The 12,619-nt window shown below is 32.5% G+C and overlaps 1 protein-coding gene across 1 annotated transcript in view; it reads right to left on the reverse strand.

The window, feature by feature from the left end:
* Positions 1–2,954: 2,954 nt before the first annotated feature.
* LOC149791801 (uncharacterized) overlaps positions 2,955–12,619 on the reverse strand; it is a 68,656-nt gene continuing 58,991 nt past the window's right edge. Inside the window, exons 7-8 of the mRNA XM_089969272.1 lie at positions 5,594–5,678; positions 2,955–3,604 (exon numbers count right to left, since the gene is read on the reverse strand). Coding sequence (XP_089825398.1) covers positions 2,968–3,604; positions 5,594–5,678 — 722 coding nt within the window. The 3' untranslated portion in view covers positions 2,955–2,967. The remainder of the gene's footprint in view (positions 3,605–5,593; positions 5,679–12,619) is intronic.

Genomic DNA, 12,619 nt, shown 5'->3' on the forward strand with positions numbered 1-12,619 from the left:
TACTGGAACTTTTCTTTGCAATAAAGTAGATATCTTTGCTAATGCTAGACGTATGCTAAATTTTATACTAATACGTAGGATAGATTATTTACTTACATATCCAGACGTGAAATACATTAGCGTGTGTATGTATTAACGTCTGATATGAAATCTGAGTACAGTTACAATATTGAAAATGGATTTTGTTTTGTTTTGTTTTTTGTTTTTGTCTTGGGGGGCACAAGATGTCCTTTGTTCAACGCGTTTCTTAAATATAATATGGAATCATTATCCGTTAGAAACTCACTTTATCACGAAGTATTAATTTTAATGAAAATATGTTAGAAAGACGGATGTTTTATTTCATACTGTCTCTGACGTTGCACCCTTCAGTTTGTGTGCTGATAACAATACTCCCAGAACTTTTTTAAAGCAGATAAAAAGTAGATATTTTACAAACTATAATTAAAAGAGCGACTGACCTTTACAACGAATATAACTTTTGACACAGACTTCATAGAAACGTATGTGTAATGTAGTATAGTTGACTGAGTTTATGTTAGTCATTCCATCGATTTCCATGATATTGTTTACGATGTTTCCACTTAGAGTTTCTCATTTCTATTACTAAGCGTCCATTTGATCCATATTCATTGATATTCTTTTGCGGGGAATGATTACAGGTTGCAGCAATCATAAATTTATAGTGACCGGACATCTGCATTATTTTATTTGGAACAGTATAATAGACAAATACGGTTATTATATTGAGTCGGAAATGCATCACATAACACGCACCCAATTACAAATGTTGCTGTAGGATATTATTCTGTCATTAGGGAGACCATCCTTTGTCCACATTCTTTTCTAAATAGGGGTGGGTTTAGTTACTCACATACGTTAACATTTAAACGAGAGTCATAGGGTAAGGTCGATATTACAGCCCCACCCCTGCCCAAGACATTTACCCATTGACCAATATCCTTTCCTTTGTATGTAACGGGTAAATTATCATACTCAGACATAATTAATATGTTGCATTACAATGTCCCTTGGACAATCGATTCGGAAAATGGTCGCCCAAAGTTTGATAGTAGTAGAAAAACGATCAATGAAAGGGATAATGAAAACTCCCACAATTGCAGCCAAGCATAAAAGAATACCATGCAAAAGTTTCAGGCTTTTATTGCAACAATCAGAATTACATCAAGTATTATGATAACATGTTTTCATATCAAACATATTAAACTGCACATATATTGTATGTAAACTATACCGACTTTGTCATAATAGTAATTAAAGAATAAGTCTACATTCAGACAAGGCCTATGGGTATGTTGAAAGGGAAATGTTATATACAAATAAAAATCAATCAATTATGCATTTTAAAGGATAATGAAAGCAGATTTGATATATATTATTGCAAGGGAAACTTTTTAATAAATATTTCATTTCAATTTTTTAAAACAATACAACTCATTCATTTAACGGTACCTAAAACAATGCCGACTAAAACATTAGTAGCTGATATATTTATTATTTGTTTTATATATTTTTAACATCTGTACCGTATCTTAGATTATCTTGGTGTGCGGCTGTTTGAAATAGTAATTTGTGTGTAGATGAAAAACACATTTTCTATTTTCTGCTCAATGCTTAGCATAGACTCTTGAATACAATGCATGTGCACTTTTAACATTTGCAATACTCCTTTAAGTGTGCTTTTATTCTTCTTATACGAACTACATAAGTAGATAGTGTCTTATGTAAACTGTTGTTTCAATTCAATAGCAATTAAACGTTCCTGGATCACAAAATCCACGTTCTGAATTAAACCATAATGAACTTCAAGCTCACTATTGGTAAATTAATTGTGAGATTTTTGAAAGCTGTATTAGCAGTTATTTCAATAATTACCTCTCTAGAAATGTAGTCGCCTAATGAAATAATTTAATTTATGTTTAAGTGACTCATTGATTGAATAATACATTTTTTATAGAAATATTTATGTTCTATAAAGTATTGTGAAGTACTTCACAGACGGTTTACCCAAATTTGTTTTAATACTGTATCCTCAACATTTCCACAAACCATGATACAAACGACACAAATACACAACACAATCTTGTTAAACATGATTGACATTCTTCTAGCTTGCTCAGGGCAGATGTCGTTCTGCCAGAGATTGAACAAGGACCCATTGAAATTGCTGATTTACATTGAGCTAATAGTAGTGGGACGGAGAATAAGGATTCATCTGTTATAGGCACACTAATTTGATAGGAATCCCAGTAGTATCCAACAAAATATTAAATTGTTGATTTAATTATGTTTAATACTTTACCCGGTTTACTTTCCTGTGTCTTTAACTAATACGCCGTGTTTGGTAAAAAATAACCTTCTTATATCCATAAATGTATTTATTCGTTTTGGTTTTGAAAGTCTCAGCATTTGGAAGAATTCGTTGTGAGATTTTGATATGTAGTTAGACATAATAGTGCATAAAACGTAACCATTTCGTTAATCACCTGCAGAACTTATTTTGTTTATATCGCTTATTTTCCAACGTTTACGTATATTTATACGAAGAGCCTTCCGGCGCCATACCACCAATATCTAGCAATATAAGGTCACTATTGATCAACGACACGCTCTTATGCAATATCACAGTTCCGTATGTAAATAAAAGGTTAAAAGATCAATCAGAAAGCGGACCTTATATATATATATATATATATATATATATATATATATATATATATATATATATATATATATATAACTTTCCATGCAGAGCAACAATAGCTCGAAATGACATATATAAATATAAGCTGTACAGCAATTACTTAAAACTTACACAGGATATATATATATATATATATATATATATATATATATATATATATATATATATATATATATATATATATATATATATATATATATATGTCTCAGTTAAATGAGGCGAAGGTACAAACGTTTCAAGTACTAGGCTGATTTATATATTGTTGCTTGATCATACAAATTTTCGTTATCCTCATCTCGAGTTTCATGGTGGAAGTTAGATTTATCATGCACATTTCCGCTATGCTTTTCTTGTAGTTCACGGTTGAAGTTAACCTTGTCATAAACGTTGCCAACATCAATGTGTCGGGACTCACAGTCGAAGTAAGGTTTGTTATACAGATCATCTAAATGCTCGTTTCTGTGTTCACACTGGAAGTTAGTCTTATCATAAACCTCTACGTGCTCTTCAACTTGATTAGATTTACCAAAGATGATTGAATCATATTGTTCAGCCACGTCTTGTTTCATAATATTTAAGTTCGGTCCAATTCCACCTCCTTTTTGTACCATACTGTAAACATCAGTCTTCGACTCTTTCTCATTGCTTGATGTGAGATAACATTTGTTCTGACTGGTCAAAGAAAATCCCTCACGAGGATTCGGATTTGCGTATGCTTTGGAATCTTTTTCCAAGTTTTGAATTTTTCTCGATGCTTGTATAGTTTCATTTAGAAATTTCCCATCAACGTCAGCATTTGTATATGCTTTACTAGTCAATACAGTGCTGGAATTTGCAGGTTGATTTTCAGTAGAGGCCTTGTTCACACCTTTCTTTGACCTGATATATAAAAGAGGACAATTTAAGTAAGATTGTTTATGAAAAGGTTTTCATAAAATAAAGCAAAATGTACACAAATGAATGTTGGAAGATATCGGTGATATTTGTTGTATTCGTGTTTTACCTTTAAGTGGAGAAACACAGAGGATATCAAATGTGGAATGATTTAATACTGACTACAATTAAACGAATTTGCCACGTCAAGCTTTTGTGAGCTTTGGCTAGCAAAATATTTTTATTGTTCAACATGTTTCCTAAATATAATATGGAATCGGTATCCGTTTGAAACTCAGTTTATCACCAAGTTTTAATTTTAATGAAAGTATTTTAGAAAGACAGATATGCTTTCTTTCATACTGGCTTTGATGTTGCACACTTCATTTTTTGCGCTGATATTAATAGTACCAGACCTTATTTAAAGCAGATGCAAAGTATATATTTTGCAAATTATAATTGAAAGAGCAACCGCCTTTCCCGATCAATACAACGTTTGACACAGACATCAACTAAAGACATCACATACACCTATGTGTAATGTAACATAGTTGACTCGGTTTAGGTTATTCATTCCATATTCGTCGATTTCAATGATACTGTTTACAATATTTCCACTTCTAGTTTCTCAGTTCTATTACTAAGCATCCATTTGATTGATGTTACTGGATATTCATTTGCGGAGAATGATTACAGGATGTATCAGTTATATATTTACTGTGATGTACATGTGACCGGATATCTGCATTATTTTATTTGGAATAGTATAATACACAAATATAATTATTATATTCAGTCGGAATCGCATCACATGATACGAAGCATAATTTCTTTGGCGTTCAAAAAAGCTATTTGAACAAATTACAAATGCTGCTGTCGGATAACATTCTGTTATTTGGGAGACCAGTCTTTGTCCACATTCTTTTATAAGCATGGGTGAGTTAAATTACTATCATACGTTAACATTTAAACGACAGTCATAGGGTAAGCTCAGTAATATGGTCCTACCTCTGCCCAAGACATTTACACATTGATCAATACCATCCATTTCCTTTTAATGTAACGAGCCTAATGGGGGTAAATTAACCATACTCAGATAGAATTAACCTGTTACACTACCATGTACCTTGGACAATTGATTCGAAATATGGCCACCAAAAGTTTGACAGTAAGGGAAACAGTTCCAGAAACTAGGGTAACGAAAACTCCCACAACTGCAGCCAAGCAGAAAAAAACTGCGCAAGAGTTTCAGAGCTTATTTTTAGAACACTCATAATTACATCAAGTGACATGATAACATGCTGTCATATCAAACATATTAAACTGCACAAATTATATATAAACTATGCCTACATGTGATAAAAGTAATTAAAGAATAAACCTACATTCAGAAAAAAGCCTATGAATATGTTGAAAAGAAAATGTTGCATACAAATAAAAATCAACCGATTATGCATTTTAAAGTATAAAAGAAGCACACTGGTATTTAAGCAGTATAAAAAGTATGAAAGAAGACTGAATTCATTTATCAGATTTGAAATATCTTATTACAAGGACAACGTTCTAATGCAGATTTCGTTTCAATTTCTTTAAAACCATATCAATGATTCAAGTAACGGTATCTAACAAGATGCATAATAAAATACCAGTAGCTTAAATTTGCATTATTTTTTTTTATTTTTTTGTAATCTCTGTACGATATTAACTTAACAAACAAATATCACGATATTTATAGATGTTCATATGCTGCTAATTAAGATTGTTTCAGTATTAATCCAAAAGTGCACATTCCATAACTCAATACCAACAGCAAGTATCTGAGAGCAATATAATATTCATTATTGTTAATACAACTGATGAACTAAGATGAAGGAATGATTGATAACCTAAACTTCCTTAATTAGTCAATATCACCTTCTGACAATTATAGATTAACTATATGTTCTTAATACAATAGACTCTATTAAAATTTCAAACTACACAGTTCATACAAACCTTCTGAATAGATATACCACAACTATGATGATAATGATTAGTAGAATACCAGCACCAGAAACGCCACCTATTAAGGCCACATGATCTGTAAGATATAAGTGATTGTTTTCTTCTTCATTTAATCACTTCTGAGTTTAAGCTTATCAACGACATAAATCAGTATTGTCCTATTGTGTTCAATTGCAACTTTATATATATATATATATATATATATATATATATATATATATATATATATATATATATATATATATATATATATATATATATATATATATATATATATATATATATACACACGTTTTAGGTGCGTTATGGGCAGTCATCCCGAAAGTGGGTTTACGGGAAGGACATGTTATAGTTTACATTTCAAATCAAAATACATATACATAGGTTGTATTTCTTACATAGTAATTATGTATATGTTGAAAATAAGTATATACACTTATGTTATAGTCCTATTCATGTTTTCGGTTCGTGGGCAGATATATAAATTTCATGGGCAGTTTTGACCTTTAGGTTGAAGATGACAAAGTAACTGCCCAAAAATACGTTCACGAAGAACAAACATATAGCATTCTGCCCGTGAATACGGCCACGGGAACAATATATAGCGTACTGCCCACGAATACGTTCACAAGTAACAAATATATAGCATGACTTTCCGGTGTGCGCGCGCAAAATGGTTGTCAAGACACGACGATAAACAATAATCTATTAAAGCATCCTTTGCAATGGCCAGCGTACATATAGCTGACGAGAGGTTCGTTTTTCACAGCTTGTTTGAAATAAATGGATGATTATATATCCAGTGTAACAACTTGTCTTGACAGCTTATGGATGCTAATGTTTGACATTTATTGTGAAGATGATTGTTCACTGCTTGTTGATGAATTCGTAGCTTCTGTTAATCGATGCTATAGCTCAATTTAACTGTCATACACTGATATGTTTAAGTCTGCTTGCACAGTTAACTATGCAGAGTTATGGAAATATAACAAATTGGTTTTAATAACTTTCAGAGTTTGTTTTACTATTACTCAATATTTGTTTCAAGTACTATAAAGGCTGTGATAGGTTGGGTGGCTTAGATTACAAATCAGGCCCTTCTCACTTGGGGGGTGGGTACTGCCCATTATGAATATTACTGGTCCTAGATGTCCAACCTGATATTTATGACATATAGGTTCAACATCTTACTGCCAGCAGAAATGGTGTTCTGTAGTATTTTTCCCAGTCAATAGTTTACGGATGCATTATGTCATGTACTATGCTTGTTTAATTCTCTCATCTCAGTTCTGACGTTACCATTGAATGCTATAATGTTCCCAGACATCCGGTATTCTTGGTTATTAAAATTATATATATACACAGATAACTGAAGGTGAGTTCTCATTATTCCCTAACAATTGTAATTAGTGGGGCTGTAGCAATTGATGGTCTGAGAATTCAAGTTAACTGGTTCAAAACTTGGGTAAACAACAAACTGTTCTCTTCCTTTGACAGGCATCATAAAGTTTTGCATCTTTGTCTCTCTGATGACTGTGGTACACAAGTTACAGACTTTGCCTTAGAATGAGCCTGATTTTTGATACTTGTTACTGAATGGGGTGGGGTAGGGAAGTAACAAAATTATTAAAGGTGGAATGTATGCAAACCATGCTGGAAATAGATATGTGCCAGCAACTGCAACATGTAAGCTTCAATCAATTTGGAAACTATAAGCTTTATCCTGTAAATATTAACAGTTCACACCCTGTATAAAAGATGATTTTGTGTTTGATTAACTGGAACTGTTAATTTATTATGTTAAGGAATTTATTGTTTTAACCCTAGTAAATGTAATATAATTAGGTCAAAAGTTCCAGTTTGTTTATTGTTTCCAGAGTTGATTATTGTAACTGGAAGAACCTGTTTCTAAGTGTTAAATGAAACGAAAGAGATATTGTTTACTCAAGTGATATAAAATAAAAGTTTAAAATGAACTGAAAGAAATATTGTTTATTCAAGTGATACAAAATAAATGCAAAAGTGTATATTCATTAAGAAGTGTATTGTCAATTGCAAATAAATGAAGATTTATCTTATTTTGTTCTTTACTTGTGTACAAAATTATACCTGGATTGGGCAATAATTACTTGGACTCCATTTGGAAAAGAAATATCTATATGTCCTAAATACCTAATGTTCATATCATAATGCTCTTTTAATGGATGATTATGCTTTTCAGCTGACATTACCATATTGCCAAGTGAACTAATAGTATGGCCTTCGGTGTGGCCCACTAATCACATTTGTAAATGAATTATGCATACAATAGAGAAATAGCTCTTAAAATATCTTATGAGTTGAACAATGTGTGTACACAAATAAACATGAAGCAAATCTTTGAACTTGTATGCCACACATGCAAGTGAATTGGTGGTTTTCATATGTAACTTGTGTACTCTTATGGCTTTTGTCTATATTACTTTTAGCCATTTCTATTCACACACCAGAACACAACCTTTTTTGTCTGATTCAGGTACTAATGCAAAACTTATTTCAGCTGTAACTGAAGTATACAGAATTTTTCCTGACGTTGAGGCCTACTGTGTAGACAGTATAGCTGTAAGTCATCAAATCAAATGGAAGACAACAGTGTACAGTTGAAGAAAATGATATATACCCAGTACCATTTAGAGTTATCTTAAAGAAAAGTCACGATGCACACTGATACAAGTAGTTTTAGAAAATGCATTTGTTCCACATACATTTTAACTTAACCCAAAAGTTCAGTCTCTTGCCTAAAATTCAATCAGATGTATGCATTTATTCCATAAAACACAAAGATATAATGAACCAAATCATTTTCATTATTGAGTTAGGTAGTAGGCTATGTTAAAGAGTGCAATCACTTTATCGATTTTTTTTTCCATTACATTTTTATTTATTATAAAATGACATTTCTTAGTGGAGTGCTAGCAACTGTAACTTGAGGAATATTTTGTACATGCTGGCCTAAGTGTCATAATATACTGTGCTACATTTTGCTTTATTAGGTATAATACTATCATGAGACTTGCTTGATTAAATCCTGAATTTGTCAGTTACACTTACAAGTCCACTGGTAGAATTTAAAATCTGTGACAGTTTGGGAACTTTTTTTGCAGTAACTGCAAATCACTTTGCCTTCACAGTCAATGAATTCAAGCCATTGATAATTGTCAAACCATTGTGACTGAAAATGTGATTGTCTCTTAGTTGTGTCCTATTTGATAATTTTGCTGCCACATAGTCTGGATTGTGTCTCTGAAGAAATAGTTCATCTAGACTCTGTTGCAGTATTACATTTTATATGTTCAATTTAATGAATTTTCTTTCTTTGAATCATTCTTATGTCATAACTTGCGAAAATAGTTTAGTTAACAATATTTATTCAAACAGAAAAGATAACCTCACTTGACAAATCATCCTACTAAAGTGATCATGGCATACACTTTTATCTTTGAAATTCAAATATTGCCCACTCGTTAATTAACATAACTAATATTGCACATTGAAGGTGATCATATGTATCATCAGTTTTAAAAAAATAAAGACATAATGCTATCATTTAATCACTGCATACAGGAAACAGACACTTGTGTCTGTAAAATGCCTTTCATTGGATTACTTTGGTTTATTAAAACCAAACAGCGATCCACTCAGGATTTTCTAGGGTAGATACAGAGAATATATTATGGTCATTCAGAACGCTATCAATACATCAGACCAGATTGTTTTTATTATTATTTAGGCAAAATAACTTAGTAAGTCAGATGGCAAACATGAGGATGGTGATAGGTTATGTGGAATTTGCATTGAATCATCTGATCCCAGAAGATTTGATACAATGTCACTGGCTGTGGTAATCATCAAGTGCAGTTGCATGGCACCATAAGACTTATCAAGATACCATAAGCTAGAAAGATGAAGAAAAAGAAAAACGATGACCCAAAGACAAATCCTGCAAACTGTGTGCAAAAACGATTCCACAGATTATAGATGAAAACTTTACTATATTTAGCTTCAAGATATTAATAAATTCGGATTACTTCCTCCAGTCTGCTACAGTAATTCATGCCCATTGCACTCATAAACTGATTATAGTCCTTGCAGTATTTTGTGTGGGCCACAATATTTTAATTGATGCAGCTGATGCTCCATTCTTCAGTTCAGTGTTGATTCAAACATAGCAATGTCCCTTTGGGATGTGTGCATAAATAAAGAATGCCTGTCCCTTCATTACCACACTTGTTGAATTTATCGTGTCTCTCTGAAAACTGTACCATGTGAGAAAGAATTTTATAAACAAACTGGACATAAGTATTGCTAGACATATACTCAGACCTGAGACTTCATAAAAGACTGCTTACTTGTGAGGCATTATTAGTGCTAGGGATTGAGGTAATAACTTGCTATATGTTTGGTAAGGCAAAATAAGGGGCCTTATGACTTAAATTGAAACTGTGAAAAAACAAAAGGTTCAAATGCAATAAACTTTTGTTTTTCCTCATTTGTTATATTACAGTGCCATGAAAGGTCATTTCTTTTATCTTTTTAATCCCTTGCCAATTTTAAGTCATCATCACTAACCAAGTCTCTAAATCAATTCTTGGCATATTTAGCTAAAATGGTGTCTACTGTTCCATTATATCATTGATTGTTTAGCTTGCTTGTATGGAGCTTAACACCATTTTTCAGGACATCATAGACTTTACATGGCAGCCAACATATTTATTGGAAGAAATCAACACACATAACGCTACTGGCAAGCTTTCTCATATACACACATTGGTTGGACTAGAGAGAGTTGATTAGTGATGTGTATGCCTAGACTATTCTATAATCCAGGGCCCCATGATTGAATACAGCTTAAAGAAATTAACCCTAATTCAATTTCCTTGTTGCATTTAAATCATAACACCCACCATGCAAAGTGACACATATCTCAAGATTTTCAAATTTGTATATGTTTTGCAACTTTTAGTTCTGAGTTGATGCATGTGGATGTGGAAATTCAGTTACTGAATACTTAGCTACTTATATAAGGAGCTCTCACACTGGTAAAAGCATGCAATTGGGATTGTATTTGCAAGAGGGCAATTAATTGTTCAAAATACTGTTTTAGCTAACTACATATGCGAAGGGTTGATGTATGAAAAAGAGGATCAAGAAATCCTAGCTGGTAAAGATAATTGTATCCAACTTGATAGAAAGTGAGAAGGCCTTTTAATTTTGTACAGCAGTTTCATTAAGGAACCAACTATAATACCATTAGAAGTTTATGAGCAGCAAAAACCACATTTAGGACCAACTAGACATCAAAACCATATGCATAGTTCCATTTACGGCCAACCAGACATCAAATAGGTCATCTAGTGAAAGCACAATGTCAAAATGACCAGCCATCTAGGAAAAGTAGCAAGGAAGGGGTTTTCCAGATGCCCATTAAAGCAGCCATATTGGAGGTTAGATTGGCACTATTTTCATTTACGTCCAACTAGACATAAGAAGTCTTTCACTGATATGACGATTCATTCAGGAGAAGTAGTTATACCAAGATTTTCAGGATGACCACATTGGTGGCCTTATAGGATGTCTGTACAGCACCATAATTCTCATTCAGGACCTGCTAGACATCAACATAAGTATTTTGTACACATGTTGACACGCTGACACAATTATGCATTCAGAAGTAGCGATAAAAAGTTTCTTAATATGGCTACTGTGGCAACCACATTGTATGTGTGAGTGGCACCATCTTGTTTTTTCTTCCAGATATTTTCACACAAATATCATATTTAAAGATAACATGAATTCATACAAGATCTTGTCGGTTTATTTCATAACAGATTTTTCCCTCATATTAATATAATTTTTTGAAAACATTTATACATTATAGTTCTAGAAATTTTTCATGCTCTCAGAAACTATTAAAATCACAGCAGAAAGTGTTATGTTATATCTTTATTCAGCACTGAAAAATATTTATGAACTCTTAAAGTTTTTTCCCCTATATTAACTTAATTTAATGAAGATTTTCAGACTATAACCTTTCCATTGGATTTATTTTTTCAAACATGGCGTAAAAAGTATGTTATAGTAACCAATTTTTACATTGCCTTCACCATTGCAGAAATCTCTATAATCAATTTCCTAGTAAAGAAAAGCCAAGAAAATAAATGGACAGTTAATATTCACTTCAGGATCACAGACCTGAGGCAAATATGTCATTGTTAAATCAAACATTTTTATTGTGTTTCCTTAGACCTAAATATATATATATATACTTGCTGTTACTCTAAACGAAGGCTGGTGATCCAGTTGATAACCTTTTGGGGGTTTTAAGGATGTCTTTAAAATTAAGGCCTTAAAAATGTTGAGATCTTATATTAAACATGACAATTTGAGCCTTGCAGATTCATGTCCACAGGTGCCCAAATAAAAAAAAAAGGGGGGGGGTGCAAGGGGCAAGCTTGTTGGTGTGTTATAAAATAACTGACTTATCATCGGTGTGCTGACAGGTGATGTGTAATTAAATCACTGTTGTAATATTAATAATGAGTGAGTCTGCACAAAGGAATTTCATACAGCTAAACTAGCTCAACAACTAGAGGCAATTAAGAAATATATCCACATTCGTGATTCTGTCAAATGGCAGATACAACAGCATCAGGAAGCTCAAGTGGCATTTACAGAAGGTAAAGAGCCGCTATACTTGTTATCTTTTTAGGGATGTGCTTGGATTTTGCCCTCAAGCTGGAGCAGTCATAGGATATATAATAAATCGCCACGGTCGGAATTTATCCCCAAGCTGGGGTAATCGATGGGTAAAGTCTTATCCACAGTCGGGGTTTTATTCAAGCTTCAGGTGCAAGTTTTTGTGCATCTCCATGCCCTTGCATAAAACACTGTTACACGTTTTTTTATATAGATATTTTTCAGTTGTAGACAGGAATAATAAGTATTTGCGAGTGTTTGAAATGAATGGGTTCATTATGA

Source organism: Sinohyriopsis cumingii, chromosome 9 (genome assembly GCF_028554795.1).
Source record: "Sinohyriopsis cumingii isolate HCF-2022 chromosome 9, ASM2855479v2, whole genome shotgun sequence".
NCBI classification, from domain to species: domain Eukaryota; kingdom Metazoa; phylum Mollusca; class Bivalvia; order Unionida; family Unionidae; genus Sinohyriopsis; species Sinohyriopsis cumingii.